Source organism: Pituophis catenifer, unplaced genomic scaffold, assembly GCF_029215685.1.
Source record: "Pituophis catenifer annectens isolate HBS135680 unplaced genomic scaffold, rPitCat1.0.hap2 SCAF_2, whole genome shotgun sequence".
In the NCBI taxonomy this organism is placed as follows: domain Eukaryota; kingdom Metazoa; phylum Chordata; class Lepidosauria; order Squamata; family Colubridae; genus Pituophis; species Pituophis catenifer.
In genome coordinates, this window is record NW_027256882.1 from 148,156,414 (window position 1) to 148,180,623 (window position 24,210).

At 37.9% G+C, this 24,210-nt stretch overlaps 1 protein-coding gene across 4 annotated transcripts in view; it reads right to left on the reverse strand.

The window, feature by feature from the left end:
* The window catches only part of IKZF4 (IKAROS family zinc finger 4), a 78,585-nt gene that overhangs the window by 16,201 nt on the left and 38,174 nt on the right, over positions 1-24,210 (reverse strand). For 3 of the 4 annotated variants that reach the window (XM_070937746.1, XM_070937747.1, XM_070937748.1), the window contains exons 3-5: positions 15,357-15,461; positions 10,877-11,137; positions 6,153-6,320 (exon numbers count right to left, since the gene is read on the reverse strand). In XM_070937746.1, the coding sequence (XP_070793847.1) occupies positions 6,153-6,320; positions 10,877-11,137; positions 15,357-15,461 (534 nt within the window). Of the gene's footprint in view, positions 1-6,152; positions 6,321-10,876; positions 11,138-15,356; positions 15,462-20,372; positions 20,519-24,210 lie in introns of all 4 variants that reach the window. The other variant, XM_070937749.1, reaches the window with a different exon arrangement.

The window sequence follows — 24,210 nt, forward strand, 5'->3', positions numbered from 1 at the left end:
ATCTTAATGGTGGGAGATTTATGGGCAAATAAAAGGAACTTTTTTCCCCACACAGTACTTTAATATGGAATTTGCTACCAAAAATGTACTCATATCTTTAAAAGGAGATCAGACATTCATGGAGGATAAGGTTATCAGGATTTCTGGTCCTGATGACTAGACATTAATTACAGCATCAGAAGCCATATATTTCCTCCTATCTGTTGTTGAAGACTACAACTGAAAATCCACTATTGCTTTCTTGCTTCACATAGACATCCCCATAGTTGGCCACTGACTAGATTAGATGGTTAGCTAGTTTCTTTTCTTTTTCAGTAGAGCTAAATAAGACCCAGTAAGTCTCATTTGGAAATTTATTTCTTTATTATTTCTTTATTATTTAAACTTGTATGCCGCCCTATCTCCGAAAGGACTCAGGGCAGCTCACAACAATAAAAACAAGCAAAAACAATATTAAAAATACCCAATAGGATTATAAAAGACCATTAAAATCCCCTTTATAACTCTAGAAGGAAAAAGAAAGATTAGGAATTGAATTCTTCCTCCTCTGACACTGCAAAAAGTATTATTGGGGTCTATTCAGATTATCTGAGAAATGTATATGCACAGTTGCCAACTTTCAGTTTACTTGGTTAACAGCAGTAACTGAAACTGGAATTTCTGTCACTAAAGCAATGTGGTCATAAAGCTCAAGGTCACGTGACTGTGCCACTTAGCAACAGCAATTCCAGCAATTCCGGTTGCCATTGTTAAATAAATCCTATGAATCACATGGTCATCATTTGCAACATCCTGCCAGCTTTCTCATTGACTTTGCTTTCTGGAAGCCTGCAGTGAAGGTTGCAAATGGTGATCATGAATCATTGCAGGACACTGCAATGTTGTAATTGCAAGCTGGTCACAGAGCACTTGGATTGTACACGTAACCACAGGGACACTGTGAAGGGTGCAACTATGAAGACTGGTTGTAAGTATCACTTGTTTAGCAATACTAAGTTTAAACAATCATTGAATGAGTGTTTAAGTAAGGTTTACCTGAAATTACCCTGTATATTACAAGATGTTCTGTCCCATTTAGTGACCATTCAAAGTTACGAAGACGCTTAGAACATAACTTTATGACCAGGCTTCACACAGTATCCCCATGGACCCATGATCCAGATTTGGATGTTTTGTAACTGATAGGCATTTATGACTGTGCAGTGTCCCAGGGTCATGTGATTCCCATTTGTGTGTTGACAGCAAAATCACAAATTGCAGTACAGGAATTATGCTCCCAAATAATACAACTCTGTTACATTAATTTGTTTGTAAATAGCCACTATTAAAAGCAATTTAATGTAATACCCCAATCCCAGCTAGTCCCTTCAGTAGGCAAGTAAATCTTGTACTGGAGATGGGATACTGACTTAAATAATATGCCAAGTAAAGTTCACCCATCTTTATTCACTATTAAGATACAAGATACTGGCGACAGGTAATACCCCTCCTACATAACCAAGTCTAAATTTTAAACAATTGTAGATTAGCTTTAACAATGTGAATGATTGAATTAAGGATCTATCCCAATCAGAAGCCCTGGATGACCAAGGAAGTCCAGCGCTTCTTGCGTGACAGGACCAAGGCCTTTAGGTCTGGTGATGGGGCGTTGCCAGAGCTAGTCTGAAGAAAGGTATTTGGAAGGCCAAGACTGATTATAAGAGGAAGATTGAGGATAATTTTTATAGTAATAACATGAGTCAAGTGTGGTGAGGGATTCAACAAATTACCAACCATCAACCAACCAACATCATCCCTGCTGAGGGGGATGCTTCGTTGGCAGTGGAGCTGAATTATTTCTTTGCTCGCTTTGAAATGGAGACATCAGAGACAGCTAAAATACAGCCACCAACCCATTGTAGCCCCAACCTCATTGTGGAGGAACAGGAAGTGAGGAGCATTCTGAGGACTGTGGACCCTAGAAAGGCTGCTGGTCCTGAGGGTATCTCTGCCTGAGTGCTTAAAGACTGTGCTGATCAGTTGGCTGGAGTCTTTACCAGAATCTTCAATTGGTCTTTATCCCAGTCCAGTATTCCATCTTGTTTGAAGGCTTCCACCATTGTTCCACTGCCAAAGAAGTTCCCTATCAATAACCTCAACGATTACAGACCAGTGGCACTCACTCCTATCATCATGAAGTGCTTTGAGAAATTGGTCTGACAGCACATCATTTCTGGTCTTCTGCATACATTTGATAAACACTAGTTTGCATACAGAAGAAATAGATCTACAGAGGATGCTATAGCCATCACTCTTCACACTGCACTGACTCATTTGGAACAGCGGAGGTGGGGGGCTATGTGAGGATGCTTTTTGTAGATTTTAGCTCTGCATTTAACACAATACTTCCACATAGACTAGTGTCTAAGCTTATGGGTCTTGAGCTTTCTTATTCAATCTGCCTTTGGATTATGGATTTCCTGTCTGGCCGCTCTCAGAGGGTCAGATTAGGTAATCATATCTCTTCAGCCCTTATTCTTCACACTGATACACCACAGGGTTGTATGTTGAGTCCTTTATTCTATACTCTTTATGTGCATGACTGCATTCCCACTCATGATAGTAATACTATTACTAAATTTGCAGATGATACAACAGTGGTGGGACTCATCTCCGGGGGGAATGAGTCTGCCTATCAAGATGAGGTGGACCGGTTGCTTTCATGGTGTGAAGACAATAACTTGGTCCTTAACACCAATAAGGCCAAGGAGCTTATAGTGGGCTATAAAAAGAATAGATCAGACATCCAGCCCTTGCTTATCACTGGAGACCGAGTAGAGCAAGCGGCCAGTTTTACGTTTCTGGGTGTTATAAAAGAAGACCTGACCTGGGGCACTCACATTACAGCACTGGTCAAAAAGGCCCAGCAGAGATTATACTACCTGAGATTCTCAGGAAACAACAACTGAATGAAAAATTGTTGGTGACCTTCTATTGCTGCACCATAGAGTATTTTAACTTACTGCACCTGTGTATGGTTTGCCAATTGCACAGTGGCAGATAGGACAGCACTCCAGAGGGTTAACATCATTGCCCAGAGGATTATTGGTTGCCCTCTCCCCTCTTTGGAAGAGCTTTATAGCTCCCGCTGCCTTAAGAAAATTCAAAACTTTCTTAAACATCCATCTCATCCTGGGCACCCTTTTTTTGAACTATTACCATCTGGCAGATGGTACAGGATAATAAAAACAAGGACAAATAGGCTGAAAAACAATTTCTATCCCAGGGTAGTAACTGTATTGAATTCTACTGTATAGTGCAGCATTAATGCAATATCGGTTTTCAGTTCAATTGTATAGAATGTGAAGTGTTTTATTTTTATAATTATAATATACACTGAAGATGGCATTTAATTTCATTGTACGAGGTGTAATGATGAAGTAAACTAAACTAAACTAAACTCATGCTTTTAAATTTACTGAAACTAAGTCATTTCACAATGATAAGAACGTAAGAATAACTAAGATTCCAAGTGAAACTGGATGCTGTGAATTTTACTAAAATACTAAGAAAGGACATAGGAACAATATAATGTCTCCCATTAATATTAGTCATATAAAACCACAAAGCATGATCACCAAAGGTAGGCAACTTAATAATGCCTTTCAGGATCTTTGATCTCTTGCAGCAGCAGCAAATATGGACAATTATCAAGAGATATAATTAAACATTTCTGGAACTTGTCAAGTAGCTTACTCATATTAAGATAATACAGTTGAGAGACTGGAACATACCTAATTTTAGTCTATAAAATTCTAATATAACAGAGAAAAGCGCTCAAGATGTTGATTCTGTGAATAGGACAAAGTTCAGTTATTTTTTATTGGACCAATTCTGCAAGGTCCTCTACAACAGAGACATTGTTCTTCCACAAAGAATAGGTCTGTGCAACTCAAATGCTTTCTGTCTTACAACAGATAATTTGTCTAGATAAGAAATCATTAGATGGATCTGGGGAACTAAAGAAACTGTCATAATAGTGACAAATCTAACAATCATTTCTCCAATCTGACACTTGAAATGAAGTGACAAGTATTACAAATACATAAAAACATTTATGAAGTTAAAAAGGCCCAACACAATCCATATACAGAAACCAAGGAAAAGAAAAAACAATAACAACTTGATAGATGAACAGATTTCGCTCTTTACAAAAAAATAATCTAGCTGTTATTATACTAAAAACAACATAAAATGACATATCTGAGAAGATCTTTGTGAAGCCTTCCATTCATTCCCATGTCAACTATCAATATACTTTTTTATTTTATTCACGGACAATATCTCACATTTATCTATTGGACAAAGAAATATAAATTCAACTCATCATGGGATTATGACAGCCATTTTTAACAGGTTTCCAGAGAAGTAGCCATCTAAATTTGTTGCGGCTAAAAAACGAAAATGTAGGACACCAAGGGCTAACAATTAATTACTATATGAGCTTCTGTGGATCCCAGTAACTTTATGGCATGCATTTCATGAAGTGGACTGTGATTTAGAAAAACTTTGTCGTCGTCATCATCATCATTATCATCAATTTGTTAGTTATTATGGCATACCAGAGATTTTCACTGTTTTATCTAAAGTGATGTCATTAGCAGAAAGATTTTCTGGTTCAATTTAGAAACTTTTCTTAAAAATAAGATTTGGTTAATGTACTCATATCTTGTATGTTAAGTAAGACTGAGCATAGCCACTACTAGATTTGAGAGTCTATCTACATTACAATGAGTTCTTGGAAGGAAGTATTATATATATATAAAATTTTATATATATATAAAAATAGCATATGTGAGTGAGAAAGGTGTCAAAATCAAAAGGAAACACTGGAGGCACAGAGCCAAAATTAGAACAGAAAAAAAGACTGGCAGAGGGCAATAAGACTTTCTTTAACTTTAATATCAAGTACCATTGGCAGTGGTTAGGCACTGGCAGCAGAGCAAGAAACCAGTCTCCCTGTCTAACAAGATAAAACCATGGCCCAAGAGAAATGGGGTCTATAACGGGTGAAATGCTCCTGGTTCGGACCGGATCAGCCGATCCGGTAGCAAGGATGGCCAGTAGTTCGGAGAACCGGTAGTGATGGCAGCTGGAGGCTCCGCCCACCCACTTTAGCCTCTGCAGCCCACTGGCCCCTCTTGCCCTTCTCTTTCTGGGCTTCTGCTTGTTGGGCCACTTCCCTGCATTGCTTCTGTTGGTGCTACCACGCAAGCCTCCCATGAGGAAAAAGGGGAAAAAAGCAAAGCGGCTGGCTGCAGAGCTGCCAGCTTCAGGAAGTGGCCCAACAGGCAGAAGTAACATGCCCAGAAAGAGACTCCGGCCTTGCCCTGCCTCTCACCACCTGCTCTCCCTTCGCTTTGGGTCGGGGGCTGGGGCCCAGAGATGCGCCATTCACCGAAGCCTCAGAGCTGCCGCCTGCTCACCGCCTGCCTCAACCAGGTCGGGGAATGCACCATTCCCCGACTCCAGCCTTGCCGCGGAGGCGCCACCCGCTCGCCCTTCGCCACGCGGCGGGTCCTACTCCTTACCTTTTTCCCGTGGCTGGCTGCCAGGAAAGGCAAGCGCCCGAAAGTTACCGGAGCTGCTCTCCTTCAGTGAATGGCGCGTCTCTGGGCCCCAGCCCCCGACCCAAAGCGAAGGGAGAGGGGGTGGTGAGCAGGCGGCAGAATAGAAATTTAAGATGTTTTCCTACCGGGTTCTGTGGGCGTGGCTTGATTGGGGGGGTCTTGTGACTGAGTGGGCATGGCTGTGAGTGACATTGAGTTGGCCATGCCCACTTAGTCACAGGGCACCCTCCCCAAGCCACGCACACAGAACCAGTAGGGAAAAATTTTAGATTTCACCCCTGGTCTATAACAATTTGCTGCAGCCAACTTGCCATGGGACAAGAGTTACACTAATATTAAATAAATGGTGGAATAGAATCATTAAATGATTGAAAAGGAGGGACAAAATGAAATGTGAATGTGAAGTTAAAATAATGTTTTTATTTATTTTAAATAATTAAATTAAATTGTTAAATTGTCCTACAGTGAGTTGTCCCGTGGCAAGTTGGCCACAATGAGTTGGCTGCGAGTTGTCCCATTCTGAGAGAAATGTTGGATATTTACCTGAGTGTGTGCGGAGGTGACCGGTGAGTGCATCTCTTCTCCGGCAAGCATAGTTGCAGAAAGGGCATTTGAAGGGTTTCTCGCCTGAATGCAGTTTGATGTGGCGCAGGAGGTTGCCTTTTTGGGTGAAGGAGGCACCACATTGATTGCAATGGAATGGTCTCTCACCTAGAAGGAGGGATATCATAAGCAGGTCATCAGAGACGCTTGTCTGGCTCCTTGGTCTTGCTGAAGCTATCTTATATATACCTATATATGTATATATATATATATATATATATATATATTATCTCATCCTTTTAGCACTAGCCTAGGTTCAGCAGCTCAGCATGGTCAGGCCTGATTAATTTTTGAATAAGAAACTACAGTATCAGGAATTTCAGGACTATAGGTTAGATTAAAAAGTTGAAAAAGAGGGCAATGAAAAACATTTCTGTACTGCTGGCAAGAAAAAAAATGTACCAAAGACTTTTCATCATTGTGTCAACCTATTCTTTTAAAAAAAAAAACCATTATAAAGCTTGTATATTGGAATAACTCTATTACAAAATAGACAGTGAATTCCTTTTGGAGACAAAAACAGAGCCTCTCATCATATTGTCCCTGTGAATCAAATCTGTTCTTTGATATAAACATTTGCAGAGCTTAGAACCTAGGAAGATTTACCTCAGAGCATTTTTTGGCAGTACATTCAACTCAAGCATTTGTTGTTTGGACTATTTAGTCCTTATATTACTGCTGCTTCTGGTTCCACATCCGTAAAATGCTTTGGAGCAATCAACTGAGACTCTTAAATCAGTAATCCATTTCTAAGAAGCTGTAATAATTTGATGAAATTGATATCATTTATACAACCTTTAAAATTATGAGTGAAAATCCTATAAATTGGGGAAAATGCATATTAAGCTGTGAAAGATAGGCTCTTTATTGTTAAAATAAGGTTTAATTTTTTATTTTGTTGAGCATCAAAATTAATATTTTGCTCAGTGATGTCAACCTTTGGAATCTATCAAGACATCAAGAACTGTGGACTTTCTAAGCATGCAGGGTGAACAAGCCTAGAATAAATCTGTATAAGATTTGTAGCAATCTTATGTGTTTCCCAATGTTTGATTCCCCCACACACCTTTTTTTTTTTTTTGACAAGTGGCAAAGAAAATGATTTTTAATGATTTGGTCAAATGTTTTAGAATTGACATAAATTTTCAAGTCCTCACCTCTTCCTCTGAAGTTACAATTACACCATTAACAGTTGTTTATGTACAGAATATCATTATATTGTTACCTTTTTGACTTATGCTATCTTTCATAATACCAGCAATGTCCTCTCTTTGTGTTATCTTTGGTCGGAATGGCCTTTTCCACCTATGCCTTAAGTATTTTGCTGGGGGAGAGTTTAGTATGTTAGGCTGAAGCAAGCAATGGGCAGTGTAAGAATTAAAAGTGAAGTGATAGGAACACCCATTTCTAATACTGTTTATACCCTTCTTTTTCACTCATTCTCTTTCCAGTATCTACCTTTTCCAAGAATCTGGCTGGAAGAAAAGGAAAAAATAGTTCTTAACAAGGTATGAACTGAGCTATTATCTAAAACAGGGGTGTCAAACTCACAACGACACGTCGTCACATGACGTATCACAACTTCCCCCCCCCCGCTAAAACGCAGGTGGGCGTGACCAGCACGTGATACATCCGGGCTGCGGGATATGAGTTTGACACCTCTGATTTAAAATGTTAGATGAAAATTTGTACTTTTAAATCCATACACAAAACTGTTGTCATAGTTTTACTGAACTCACTGAAGCAATATTCACTGTTTTGGTTAAAAGATGCATGAGAATCTTTAATTGTAGTACAGGTAGTCCTCGACTTATGACTACAACTGAGCTCCAAATTTTTGTTGCTAAGCAAAACAATTGTTAAATGCATTCTGCCCCATTTTATGACCTTTCATGCCACAGATCTTAAGTGAATCACTGCAGCTGTTAAATTAGTAACATGGTTGTTAAGTGAATCTGGCTTCCCCATTGACTTTGCTCATCAGATAGTCACAAAAAGTGTTCACATGATCCTGGGACACGGCAATTCTCACAAATACATGCCAGATGCCAAGTATCTAAATTTTGATCATGTGATTATGAGGATGGTGCAACAGTCATAAGCCTAAAAAACAGTTGTCACTTTTTTCAGTGCCGTTTTAACCTTGAAAGGTCACTAAACAGATTGTTATAAGTCGAGGACTACTATAACTGACTTGAATACCATATTTTTCGGTCTATGAGACACACTTTACGCGCCCCCCCAAAAAAAGTGAATGCAAATGTCTGTGTGTCTTATAGAGCAAATGTTGGCAAAGCCCTGCCCACCTGCCTGCTCCCACCCTTCGGCCTCTGCCTCCCAGCAATTTGCCTCCTTGCAGCAAACAGCCTAGTCAGCTTCAGCACAGCCTAATTTAGCACGAGCAGCTGATTGGCGGTTGGATCGGCCTCCCAGAATACTGCCGATCAACTGTTCCAGGCTGTGGGGATCACTGCCATCGCCACCCATGTCTCCGCATGCCCCATTTTTGGCCTCCATGGGCCCTGTTTTTTGCCTCTGCGTGTCCTGTTTTCAGACTGTTCCAGGTGGCGGGGATTTCCGCTGCCCATTGCCACAGAACGACAGAGCTGGCAATCCCCACCACCTGGAACAGGCCGAAAATGGGGCATGTGGAGGCCGAAAACAGGACGCGTGGAGGTGGTGATAGTTGGCGGTGGCGATGGGTGGTGGCAGTGGTGATGGGCGGTGGCGATGATGGGCGGTGGCAATCCCCACAGCCTGGAACAGCTGATTGACAGTATTTTGGGAGGCTGATCCAACCGCCAATCAGCTGCTCGTGCTGAATCAGGCTGTGCTGAAGCTGACCAGGCTGTTTGCTGTTTGCTGCAAGGAGGCAAATTGCTGGGAGGCAGAGGCAGATTTTTTTTTCCTGTTTTCCTCCCCAAAAGCTAGGTGTGTCTTATGGTTGAGAGCATTGTAATCCTGAGTCTCCAGCTTTGCTGGCTGGGGAATTCTGGGAGTTGAAGTCCAAAAGTCTTAAAGTTGCCAAGGTTGGAGATGCCCTAGTCCAGAGCATCTTACAGTGCAAAAAATTTCCTCTTTCCAAACACTGGAAATTGATTTAATGTTGCTGATCCAAACATTGTCTTGGAGGTACTTTGGCTCAGTTTGACTTCAAATCTTTGGAATCTACCCTGCATGAACTGCCCACTCTAGGTCTTGCCACATTTCAATTAGGTTAAACTTAGGAATTTGACTTGGCCATTTGAAAACATTAAATTTCTTCTGTTTCAGCCATTCTATTGCAGATTATTTTATGTGATTAGGACTGCTGTTGTACTGTATGATCCACGTTCATTTGGACTCATGGATATGTATGCTGACGATCACCTATAAAATTTGCTGGTATAAGCCAACATCCATTGTTAAACTATTGCTTGTGAGCCACCTGGCTCCTGAGGTTGTAAGATGATGATATTTCCATCACTATGTCTCATGGTTGGGATGTTCTTTTTGTGACAGTCCAACACTTTGTTTTCTCCAAACATAATGCCTCTCATTAATGTCAGAAAATTTCACTAATTCTTATCTATTAACAGAATATTAAGCCAGTGGCCTGCTGGATCATTAATGTAATCTGACATGAGCAACAGTGTGCTTTCTGGGGATCGATGTTTTTTTTTTTAATGGTAGATTTGTGAACACTGTCAAGAGACATTGCAAGAGTGGCCTGAAGATCCTTTGCCATTACATTAGGATTCCTTATAATCCCCAGGATAACAATGCACCTTGGTCTTGAGCTGTTTTTGTTGGGGCAACTGCTCTAAAGAATAATAACAAATGTGTTGCATTTTATTTATTTGTATATTAACTGCCTGACTGTAGATTCCTGGAGAGCAAAATCTTTGGCACTAGTGTTGTAGCCCTTACAAGATTCATGAGTATTGACAATTCTTTTCTTATAGTCCAAAAACATACTTCTGATGATAGTAACAGACACAAGTGTGTTCTTTGAAGGGAAAAGTCCTTCAACTCATACCTGACCATCATCTGATTGGAACATCTGACTCAGCTGAACTCTATTAAGAGACCTGACTTTCCTGGACTTCCCATATTTTTTCCAAAAATAATGAATATTGGCTGAAGGTTTCCAATAAAAATATGGCACAGTACAGTGTTCTGGTTGTTTTTTAAATCCAATTCTTTTTATCTATTACCAGGACTTAAATGAAGCTCTTATTTCACTATAGGTCATAATAGATGGATTATAGGTAATTCTAAAGGATTTCTATACTTAGGATAAATGTAAACCACAATAATGGTTTAAAATTAACTCAAAGGCCAGATGAAATTATAATGAAGGATACAAACTGTTCATGACCTATATTAAGAGCTACCATCATTCAGAGGCAAAGATTATGAACCAGCAGATTTCCCAGTTCAAATCCTATTTTATTAACGAACTCACCAACAGGTCTTAGATTTGTCAAAGGAAAGGGCCATAGTTCCATTACTACAAGAATAGTTATTGAGTTGCTTCAGTCCCTGGCAACTCAATACAGAAGCACCTTAGAATGCCTGAGTAAGATTAGCAGTCTCTCAGATTATTTAACTTTAAAGAACTATGCAGAGAACAAGCATAAGCACCAGCATTTAGTGCTCACGCTTCCTAGAAGTCTGCTCACCAGTATGACTGCGTTTGTGCACCATCAGTACATTTGGGCCAATGCACACCATTCCACAGATATCACATTTCAGTTTGCCATTGGGTAGCCGTATGCCGCCAGGGGAATGCGGTTCCTGTCCTGACCCATCACAGTAACCAAGGGGCTCAGAGAGGGAATCCTCTACAATCACGCTGTCCTCTTTTTCAATGAGCCGGTCATCATGGGACAGCAGCCGACTAGATTCTTCATCACTGTACATTTCCACCTTGATAGAATTTGCTGTGGGGGTAAAAAAAAAACCCAAACATTTTTTTAATTAAAACTATAGTATTAAATACTTGCAAATAGTAAGCATTTAAAAAACACCCTAAGGGGTCTGGATGATGAAACCTTTGATACTGAGCAAAAATTAAAAATTACTAAAGGAACTTTGGCATTTAAGACTGGATTAAAAAACAATTTTAATATAATGCATACTATGGAGAAATAATGCTTTTCTCCCTTTATCTCATATCAGAACTTTTCAATTATGAAATTCAAGACCATGAATCTAAGAAAGGTTAAATTGCACTATTTACAACTAAATTAGGATTTGATATAAGAAAGGAGGAACAGTATTCTCCTCTTCCAGTGGAGATCCTCTCTATGTATAACATGTATCTAATGAAAGAGATATATGTAGAAAATCTGATGCCATAATAAAGTTATTTATTTTTGGTGCCACAGAAGTCCTTGCTGCTTAGGCTATTAAGAGTATTACAGAAAGTCCTTGTTTAGTAACCACAATTGGGACCATCAACTCGGTCACTAAACAAAGCAGTCGCTAAGTAAAACCATGACTGTGCTTATGATCTTATTCATCAAATGAAGTCCAAGGAATGCTTTCAAGAGCTAAAATATATCACATATTTAAAAGCAGAAAAACCAAATAAGATAACAGACACTATCTTTTAATAAAGGATTCCGGAATTTATTGCATATTTGATTAACTGTTAAATTAATGTGAAGCATTTCACAGGTATCATCTACGTACAACTATTCTTCGTCTTTCATGAATTAAAGAAAATGGACATGTAGCTACAATGCTGGAATGTTCTCAGAACAGAAAAAGAAAGCTTTAGGGATAAAGTCTATAAGCTAAGAAACATACAATGGTCCTCAGAGATCCTTAAAGTTCTACACAATTTTTCCAGCCAAATAGCAATGTGGACAGGATCACTGGTAACCAGGGAGGGGAGAGATCCATTCTGAGACACTGAAGATAGATGCTTTTCTAATGGGGACAGATTGAAGGAATCGGGTATATCAGGTGGGACTTTGCACTTTAGGAATCAAAGGGCATTTTGGCTAGGGACTGCATCACAGTACAGCTTCCCAAATTGCAGTATGAAAAATTAGGATTTCCTGTCTCTACTTTATGATATATAATTGTTTCATCGTTCCATTTCACAGTTATTCCTTTGTAAATATGAAATCTAATATTTACATCTTCTCCTGATCTGTACATTCTCTTCTACACAGCATTCTGTGGCAGTGGAAGGTAGCAAAAACAAGGACCAGACTAGATGCAATGGGGAAGCTTGTTTAAGATTGTAAAAAAACTTAAATGGTCCATACAGTTCAGAGCTGCCAATGCTGAGATGTAGTAGCTCAATAGGATTTCAGACAAGAACTTCTCTTCTACCTGTGTGAAAAATGTAACCGGATATGTCTGACCTGTTCACTTAAAAATGAAAATGAAGCTTCTTATAATAATGATAAAAAAGGATGCTGTATAAACCTCTTACTGCCTTGCTGTGCCTCAAAGTCTTTTGAACAAGGTCTTGTATGAGGCTGAAAACAACTGCCTGGAACAATGGCACTTAGCACAATAAGAAGATAGAGGTTTAGTTATTTTTCTATTCAGATAGTAAATAGTTGACTTCATTCAGACATGTGAGTGTACTGCTGCTGCAGCTATGTCTAGTTTGATTCCAAAGATAGCATTTTTACTCTTATAAGTTATTGGAAAACCCACAGGCACTATGAGATAGCCTCTAAAATAAAGGTGGCTATTACCATCTATTTATGATGTATTTTTCTAAAAGCTACTTGATTTGTGGCATTCCACGGAGCATTATAACAGTTAGGAATGTAGGTCGCTGCCAGCACATCTTCCCCCCAGCTCCTGTTGTAGCTTATCAAGTGAATTGAACAAAGAAAAGGCACAAGTGTATTGATGGGCATACACAGGTAGTACTTATAGACAATGAGAGCAGCCTTCTTATAGAATTTATCTCTGTACTCAGAATATTTTGGCATTAATTAAAAGGCTGCACATGGGAACTAGGCCTTTATGTCCAATAAACCTGAGTCTCTAAATATACTTTATATTTAAAGAATTTGACAAATATAGATTCTTTTATGTGGCATGATGAGAAGGAGTAAACAGTGACTCAGATCATGGCTAGTTAGTTTCCTGGAGGGCAATACCTACAATAAATTGACCCAATGATCATGTTGATTGGGGATTATGGAAGTTGCAGTTCAGCACATTTGAAGGAAGCTGCAGGAGAATCAATTCTTCTTTTAGTGCCACACAGACCAATTTTGAGGAATTGAGGAAAAACTGGGAATCAATAAGATATAATATAATGGGATTTAATGGCTTTCCAAAGTGACAACCTTCTATCTACACAGAGACAGACCAATGGTGAACACATCCGCATCTAGTATTAATAGCAATAGGGAACTCAACAGACTTTATTACTTCTCTGTTTGTATAAGGACATACTCAATAGCAGAGTTGCCTAAGAAATCTCTTTACAAATATGGCTTACAACTGGGTAGTACACAACTAAAATGTTGAGCAGGGCTTGGGTATTTCCGTAGGATAAAATAGGAGTGTGCTAGTATGCCATCCATTTCAGCTACTGAGGAGTTTTTCTTGGTTCCAGAAAATAAGATTGTAGGGAGACTTTGTTCTCCCTCTCCCTCCCTCTCTCACCCTTCCTCCTTCTCTCTCCCTCCCCCCACAGATGTATATGTATGTGGTGTGTGAATGAATAAATGTGTGTGTGTGTGTGTGTGTGTGTGTGTGTATAATGATGCAGTTTAAATCTTTTGCAAGTCAAGGTTCAGCTTTTGCTTGCAGCAATGAGCCAATATAGATCAGGCATCGTATCAGCCTAGGATCTCCAGCTCTAAAAACTGTGTCTTCATCAACAGAAAAATAACAGGGTGTTTATGTGTGTCATAGGAAATCATTTAAATAAGTTTTCCATATTGCAAAAAAAAAAAAAAAAAAAAAAGTTGGAAGCTGGTACTTATATCAGAATAGTAAGGGGAGTGGGAAATAATGGACTTAACAGGAAAAAAGGCTTCATGTATCAAAAACAGCACCCTGGAGATCCAACACAAGTTCACATTGCTGTGCACAATTATGAAGTACAAGGTTGCTCACTGGGGCAAGAACTGCTCAGATACATTATTGCTGGCTGAATCTGGATGTTTTTCCAGTCTCCTTGAATGCCTTTTCCCCCTCCTGGATAACTTAGCTATTGTTCTTCAATCCTCCTTACAGAAGAATAGTAGTATTTGGTCAAGTTGGCAAAACAGGCTATGCAATACTTCTGCTCCACTGGGACATGAGTTTGTTGGCTTATCCAGCAATGAATCAAGACAAATTAGACGCAACACCACCAGCCAGCTTCTCCCTAAGAAAGGGAAGGTATCTTTGGGGGCTTTGGCAAAACATAGGCAGAATTCCTTTTATGTTTCACTGCACAAGTAATGGAATAACTAGCTAAAACTACTAGCCTTCAAGGGCCTGAATGCATTACAAAAAATTCTGAACTGGGTCTAAATTGCTGGAAATGAGTTCTGTTGCAGTACTTCCAATTCAGTATTGGAAACTGTATAAATTCTTCAGCTTCAAATTAAAAATGATAAAAGTACCTAACACAGAGAGAATAATAGAAACAAACTAATTTAAGATTAATAATTTCCTATATATTTAATGTACATTCTGTCTAACAGAAGCATCCGTAGGCATGTGCAATCAAGGATTGACCATTTTCACAAATATCAGGTGCTATTTTAGCAGGAAAATAAGTTTGCTAGAGGTATAAAGGCTAAATCCAATGCATACTATATAAATCTAACTCTCAAAATCCAACTTTACCTCCTACGTTTACGAATTGCTGGTGATTGACCATAAGAACAAAAATTGTGGAATGATTCAATTTTTCAGACCAATATGTCATAAAACTACTATTATTTCTGCAGAAAAATCCAGGGAGACCCACTCTGCTATTTCTGCAGTGTTGTTTTTTTTTTTTCTTAATGCAAAATAAATGCCAGGCATATTTTTAAATTGATGGCTATTATCTACATCTTTTCAGATAACTGTAAAGGGAAAACAATTATTGCCTTAGATAAACAAAAGTCTCTGCTCTGACCATAATCAGGTGACACATTTCAAAAATACCCTACTGGAATCAGAAAATTGTGTACTCACCACTAAGGGACCTGCTTGGGGAGGAGTGTTGGCTGTTTGGTGTGCTCACTGTGGGCCCCACAATTGTGGAGGTAAACTCCTTTTCCAAAGAGGAATCTCCACTACCTTTAGCAAGGAAAAAAGAAGAAAGGAGCAGAGGTAAATATGGGAAATTTGTTGGAAGGATATCTCAAGAAATAAATATATTTCCTCCATGACCAAGATAGTAGAGGGAAAAAATGGCTTTCCTTATGTAACTGAAGAGGATATAGCCTTTGCAACCTGCAACAGAAAAATTACCTACTATTGCTCCTGGTGAATAATATAGGAAGCAAAATCCAAGCTTATCAGAATCAAAACAACACATACTGTATTGTCATACAATTTAATTTGGATGATTATAGGATCATCACTCATTGCTGATCTGCAACTGATCAATGTTTAGGAGATACCAGATATTGGTAAAGCCACATAAATTATATGAAGACTATAATGCTTATGTTTATTAGACTGAGAATTCACAAACATGTTCGGAATCCTGGCAGCTGTTGAATGTGCATTGTCAAAATAATATGGTTCTTCTAGAGTACCTGAATGCTTGTAATCTATATATGCAGCAGCAGTTGGGATTCCTTTAAAAATCTATATATCATACCAATGATTAGACAGAGAGCCTTCAGTTTCGATATGAACTTTCAAATATATAAATGAGACTTTGTGCATCTTACAATTATATATTGCTAGGTCCTCAGTATGTTCAAAACATTAGACAATTTGGCTTTTTAGAGAACCTAATCTATGATGCCAGGTTACTTTATCTCAAGGTGCACCTACATCAAATCTCTTTATTTCTTTAGTGTGTGGATTTATTTCTTTTCATTCTCATAAAGAGCTGTGGTGGTACGGTGGTTAGAACGCAGTACTGCAGGCTACTTCTGCTGCCTGCTGGCTGCCTGCAATTTGGCAGTTTGAATCTCACCAGGTTCAAGGTTGACTCAGCCTTCCATCCTTCCGAGGTGGGTAAAATGAGGACCCAGATTGTTGGGGGCAATATGCTGACTCTGTAAACCACTTAGAGTGGGCTGTAAAGCACTATGAAGTGGTATATAAGTCTAAGTGCTATTGCTATTGCTGTTCTCATGTCAATATTCTGCTCATTTGGAAATCTGGAAAAATGACATTATACATGTATCAGCAGTCAAAAACTGTACATCATAATGAATTAGAAGTGTGATTTCATTCCTTTATTAGAATACTTCTGACTTGCTGTCATTTTTCTTGTTTAACTGAATACCATAAAAAGAAAAATTCTCAGTAGATACACTGTATTTACTTAATGAACTTTGTTTCTTCACAGTTATACATCTTCATTATATTATGTAAAAGTGCATGTATTTAAAAAGAAAAAAAACTTACAATGAACACACCCTCTTAATACTTGCCTAGCTGTGCCTGCTTGTAATTTACTGCCAGTATAATATCATTTTGTATTTGTCACAAAATTTTTATATAGATCATGTATTTTTTGCTCACACATACTCATGAGACTATATACAGTTATGCTCTAATTGTTTTAGGCATCCTCTTCCTATAAGCCTACTTCTGAGTTTTGATATTTTAAAAAGCCCAATGTAAGTAGTCCTCGACTTACTGTGACTAGAATGTCTTTTTGTTAGGCAAGTCAGTTGTTAAAAAGTCACTCCCATTTTACAACCTTTTTGTCATTGTTAAGTGAATCATATGGTCATTAAACGAATTTGGCTTCCCCTACTGACTTTGCTTGTTGGAAACTGGTTGGGAAGATTGCAAATGGTGATCATATGACCCTGGGATGCTGCAATTGTTGTAAACACATGCTGGTTGCAAGGTGCAATTTGATTACATGATTGTTAAGATGCTGCAGTGATTGTAAGTGTGAGGACGGGTCATAAGACAATTTTCAGTGCCGTTGTAACTTTGAATGGTCACTAAATGAATGGCTATAAGTCAAGGATTACCTGCATATAATTTTTTTTAAAAAAAATCTCCATTTTTATTCAAACGTTATACTAATCTACTACTTAAAATGCCTTAAATATGTTTATTTTTCCATTGCATTCACATTTTGTGGTGGGTGGGTGCTTATCTGTCTCAATATGTATTTATAAATGCTTACAAACCATGAGACCTTTTCTTTCTCAGTTTTTGTGAGATGGTATACAACTGTTATCAATTTAGGTCTCTGTAATAACATTTCAGTTTAGGAATGATCTTTAGGATACTTAGACATGCATTATTAATTGCCTCTGTAAATTTCAGGCATTATACAGTACAGCTGTATAATATACAGCTATAGCTGTACTTCTCAATCAAACTAGTTAAGAGATTTTGAAGAACAGAGATTCATAAGAAAATCTTATTGATCCCAGAACAAAGAAAACGCATTAAAATTACATTTATCCAACCTGCTCTTACATTCATTTATAAGCCAGGCCAAATTTGGCCAAGCTTCCAGCACTCATGGAATTTCAGAGCTTATCAGTCTCTTGTAGCACTAAGTTTTAGCTGCCAAAATTCCTTAATCTAAAAGATTTGGCATTATTGCAGCAATGGAGTTCACTCAGCAAGAGTGTTCTGGACATTTTAGAAACCAGTACCATATACTATGTCACCTTGAACTTTCAAAGCATTTTGCAAGGTAAAAATTATTCCTGACCTTATTTTGCCTTAACTACATGTGATTAAGAATGTATAAATGGCGACCTCTCTGAGAAGCCAACAATATATTGGAAAAGGAATAGGGTGACACCGCTGATAATATTAAATTTAAATGACTAAAATGCAATACGATGCTTAAATTGTCTCATATAAAGCAAAGTTGCAGAAATTAGACATACCTAATTTAAAGGCAATTTGAAAAAGGGACACAATTTAAAATACTGTGACTTAGACATTATTGTGGTTTGTTTAAACCAGAGTTTCCAGACTATGTCTTAATGCAATTCTAATCTAGGCAGCAATTTTATATTTAATTATTACTAAATCCAGTTTACTAACAATTAGGATCAAGCTATGGTTTAAGTTGCAATAATCAGGAAACTGACATCTAGGAAAAACTAGAGCCATTGCATCAGTATTGATAAGCAAGGAAGGAAAAATCAAGATAATTACAACAGAAAAATGCTTCTTGCATAAGATGTGGGAAAGCAAAGCAGACAGCATTTAGACAAAACTAGAAATGTAGACTGTGGTGTAAAAATCTACACTTCATTCTTATTAAAATGACTAAACTGTGTCATAATTAGATTTCAAACTGCAGATCAGGCATCAAATAAATGCTCTTCTAACTCAAACAACTATATCTGAAGAACTAATATACCAGCATAACTACACTAGCATAACTCTTTTGACTTCTAATGTTGTGTGCACTGTAATGTTTATTGATGGCAAAATATTTAGTCTTCCTGAAATGCTCTAGCTGGGATCATACCTCACATTAAGCCAAAATGTACTTTACCAGCATGCTAGTATGAACTCTGGCGTTGTTTATTATGTTGCCCTCTTGTATTTAGTTATCTCTTAAAACTGGATTTTGCTTCTGGTTGGGGTGCTGAAAGCAGCACACACAGCCCCCTCTTGCTATTTTTTCTACAACTACCATATGAGGGAGGTTAGGTTGAGATAGATCCAAAGTCACCCAATGTACATTATTTTGTATAGTATGTGAACTCAGTTAGTAGTTAAGCAAGAGACAGACTATTGCAACTGCAAATCTAGCTTCCATACAAGGGCCTAGATTAATCTTTTTTTAAATTCACAGTAGAGTGAGACAATATTCCTTCATTACCAGCTGGCACCTTAGTACCAAATGTATCACTTATCTATTAATAATATGCTTTCTTTAAGCCTTACATTTATTTTGGTGGCTTCTAAACATACTACTGAGGATGATAATACAAATGTATATATAGATAACAATGTGGACAACCTCCCTGCTGGTGCTTGCTAAGCATCTGGGACAGCAGAATCCATCAAGATAACTCAGAAATTGCACTCCAAAGAAGACCAAATTCCTCAACAACTTTTGCACATTCCAGTACCCTTTAAGTGTGCCCATTTCCTGGAAACCATTGAATATTTTGAACACCAGCTCAAATCAGAGTCCCTTGGGAGTTGGGTGGCATAGAAATGTGACAAAATAAATAAATCTGGAGAGAATGGTGAAACTTTTAAACAGAGAAACAGGTAAATTACTTCTGCATCTGTATTTTTAACACTCACATTATTTAACATGTTCCAGGATTTTCTGGACACATATAATATCAGCTAGGTGAACCCAGGATTCATAATAGTGCAACTAAGTATTTATGAATTTTTAAACATTTTGTCTCCTTCTCCCTAGAATTCAGACTTTCGTACTCAGATGATCATCTCTTAATCGTTATCTAAACACCTTGATTCCTCAAAGGATTAAACAGAAAGATGTGAGGGAGATTTCCACCTATGTGTATGCCCAGAAACAGTGGCATATTCCTAATAATGTTTTGAATTAGAAGTTAGTGATAATATTATGCAAAATAGCCAGCATAAACTATCCGGAATTTGAACTAAGAATTGTTTTCCCTAATACCATCAAGTTACTTGAACCAAGGTATTTTCTGCATCATGCCATAACATTCACTGTGAATTATGGTCCAAACTCTCCACAGGATTCAGGGAGGGGAGGGAAAGGGAGGAGAGAAAAATGGGAATCTTTAACTGAGGCTTAGCAGTTCCTTTGATAAACAGAAACTGGCCGTATCTTGCTCTTTTTGTTGTTTCTTGTTCATCCATATCCAAAAGCCCGCAGATGCATTTTCAAGCTGTCACTGTTCTCGTTGCACAGACATCAGGAATTCTACAGATCAATTTCTCTCTGCTTAAAGTGATTGGCTTCCTCCACTGTTTTGCGTGGCATCAAAAACACCCTCTACCAACACTCCCCATGGCGCCAAGTGTAAATAAAAACAGAAGCAGCATGGAGTTATTCCAGACAAACACCCTCCCCGTTTAACTTACATTATTCTAGCTTGCTGAAGATACCCTGGAGTGTTATCACAGCCAACTCCTTGGAAACAGCAGTGGAATACAGGCTGTGAGTGTGTGTGGCTGCATCTCGGCAGTAGGGTGAACTCAGCCACTCACCTTCCAGGAAGAAGAGATTCCTGGAAGTGAGAGAAACGGCCGTCATTTTACAGTCAAGCAGCACTATGAAAGCAGCACTATGAAAGCAGGAATCTATACGGCTGCAATCTCTGTCCCCTTGGGCTGAGACTAAGGTTCCTTCCCGCCACGGGAAGGAACCTGTCCTGTCTCCTAAATCAGCTTCTGGGTAGCATTCCTTAGGGATTTTTTAAAAAAAATCTTGACCAGACTAACTGAGGGTAACCACAACAACCAAAGCAAAAAAATCAGTTATCTGCTTGCCATCACTGTCATGAATGCAGTATAGGAAAGATTGTGGCACTTTTAAAAGCTAAGAGTTTTTAGCACACTATATGTGCTATATGAAATAAGGTCTCTCAGTGTTTCACTTGAGGAAAAATCTATTGGTAGTTCTTCAGTCCTAATCCAGTGAGGTTTAAATACATCCCTGTGTTTTGGTCTCATTATCATGACAAAGCAGTAGCCAAACTAGCAGTGCATGATGAGAATGAGTGAATAAATACATACATAGAACATTCCCTGTTATAAACTGAAAGGGGAAATATCAAATAGGTGGAGTAAAAAAAATAAAGAAAATGCATTATTCTATTCTTTTGGTCAGAAGTACCTATAGAGATAAGTTACTCTTCCGTTTTTAAAAAGAACCTTGAAAGCAGTCCTCAATTTACTGAATGTGTCTTAAGAAAAATCCATTATTCTACTGAAATCTATACAAAAAAGATGTGTTTCCTTTTGCTACCTCTACTGAGAATTTATCAACTTTCTAGAAATAAAGTTTTTTGGGTTTTTTAAAATTGGAAATATATATTACATTTTATCCCAATCTTTTAAAAAAGACCAATCCCGCCTCCAAAAAAGGATGACGAGTGTTATGCAAATGTAGTCAGTTTACATATTAAAAATAATTTAAAAGAAATGTTTTAATTTTTTCAGTTATGTAAAAATGCAACAGCCATCATTTTCTTTGAAGGAATTCATTCTTCTTGTGTAAGAGAGAAGAGACATTTAACTCTTGTGAGATGGTAACTGCTACCCTTATTTTTAATCTATGCTTTATTAGGAATAACATTAAAGATCTTTCGCCCAATTAATCAGGGACACTTTTTAAAATGGACCAGAGCAAGCAGTTAAGAGTACCCGATTTTAATCAATTTAAAATTCACCTTTAATTATTTCAGAACAAGCTTTTACTTCCTAAATTCTCATTATCAGTAGTGAGGAGAATTTGAAACAGAAAAAATAATTTTACATAATCCTCTAACTTTTCTAGACCCCTTGTAGAACTGGCTGAATTTTCCATCCTCTCCAGCCTTCATTGTTCCCATTGGAAGCTTAGAAGACCCCTGGAGCAGGTTTGGTGATGGCTCTCATAAAAAGCTACATGGGAAAGAAGGAAGGGAAATCCTTATGATACAAGTAGAAGTCTGCTCTAATATTTAATACAGGATTTACTAATAGGGGATTTAAATGTTCTTTGAATAGAAGGGGAAGACACACCAGAAATTTTTGTCCTGGAAATATTTTTCTTCAATGAGTCACCCACAATACTTGTCATGGGAAGAATGTGAAAGAGGAGGGTTATACAATTTGTAATTTATAAACTTTTAAAAAGAAAATGAAAGGCACAGAAAAGAGGCAAACTGATAGGAGAAAAGATATGCTGCTCCCAATGCTAAGAACCAGGATGATGTTGCAAATTTTAGTGGTGACAGGACAGATGCCATGATTTGAATGATCTCTAAAATATTCCGAGCATTAAAAGTAAAAGTATTGTATTGCTTTTAAAATAGAGAAAAAGAAAAAAAGAAAAAAACAAAGGAAAAAAACACAAAAATACATACATTATAAAAATAACAAGTGCTTAAAATAACTGAAAAAAATGACAAAAAAAATAAACAATTGAAATATAGTATATGTTGATACAACAGCAAATAGTTGCAATTCTATAATTATCTAATACAAACATTATGCAAATACATTATGCTGCCATTAAATCTTGATCTTGTTTTTAGGGGAGGCAAGAGACTTATTTTATATATGTTTCTATAGCGGTGGGAAGGTTTGTTTTTTTTTACTCCTTTTGAGATAGTATCAAACAATTTTTCTTGCCAGTGGAAATACCTGGTTGAAAGTCTTTTCAATATTTTGCAAAAGTGCAGTTGAAAGGCCACATACATTTACATTTCTTGGAATGGGAAAGATCCCTCAAATAATTTCCTCCTTTGTTTTTTCCCCTCACGTATTATAGCTTTCTTTACTGATCCACATGACAGAGTAGTGTAACAAAAATAATACAGGAAGAACACAATGGAAAAGGGGCCCCAAATAATTTGTAACATACTGGACTGCACATGTGTAATTGAGTTTAACCAAATTATAAGTCAAATAGGCAGACATCACTTCTTTACTAATTCATTAACATCAGCGTGTGTACAAGCTTTTAGCCACAGTAAACAGTAGTTCTTAAAGTGTTCAATATTATACAAACACATTTGTTTATTAATTCCTATCTAGCAATACAAGCATTTATCACATTAAACCAGTAGGATTTAAAATATTTTCAGTTTCTTACAACAATCAATGAGTAAAAACTTGGTTAGCCTACAGCCTTTTAGAACTTTGTCCCCATGATCTATCTCCAGCAGATCTATCAAAATCTATTTTGCTGGAGAATATTATAAATCTAGCCTGCAGTAACTTAGATGGTTAGTCCATATTTTCAAATGGGTATTTCCAAATGCTGAGTACAGGCAGTTGCCGGGTTAAGAATGCCCGACTTTAGGTATGAACAGGACTGCCTGTTACAAAATGTCAGATGGCTGACCTATTACAGTGCCTAAAATGGCAGATTGCTGACTGGCAACATAATCTAACTCAAAATGGCAAACTGTGTTTTCCTGCCATAAACCAACAAACTGCTGAAGCTGCACAATGCTTCCATGAGAGTCATAAAGTAGTACATGTATTTTAAATACCGTGTTCAGTGGTTCATGAAACTGTACGGTTTCAGTGGGCTCAAGAAAGCACATCATCCGCCATTTTGAGTCAGATTATTTTGCCCTCAGGATGGTGAGAGACTGAATTCCAGACAGTACATCTTGAATTGGGTTTTCTTTGCTGGAAGTCTGTCTTCCACATAATTCAGTTTTAAGCAGGGGTGAAATGCTCCCGGGTTGGACTGGATCGCCCAATCCAGTAGCGATGGAGGTGGGTGGTTCGGAGAACCGGTAGCAAAAATCCCTGCCCCTCCCATACCCAGCTGAGCCGCGCAATCATCAGAGGCTTTTTTTTTTTATTTTTAAAAGCATTTTTTCTACAACCTCTTCAGAGGTTGTATTGGATCGTCAGAGTCATTTAAAAGAAAAAAAGCCTCTGCCGATCAGGCAACTCAGCTGGGATCATCAGAGCCTTTTGAAAGCATTTTTTTACAACCTCTTCATTGAAGAGGTTGTAGAAAAAATGGTTTTAAAAGTAAAAAAAAAATAAAAAATTGCCACGCCCACCCAGTCACATTACCCCACTACCCCTACCAAACCACGCCCACAGAACCGGTAGTAACAAATTTTAGATTTCACCACTGGTTTTAAGGTATCTAAATATACTACTAAGACAACTAACAATCTACTATCTCTGTCTATCTCTGTACATATCCAGCCTGGACCACCCCAATGATGCCCTTGAAGTGATGTCC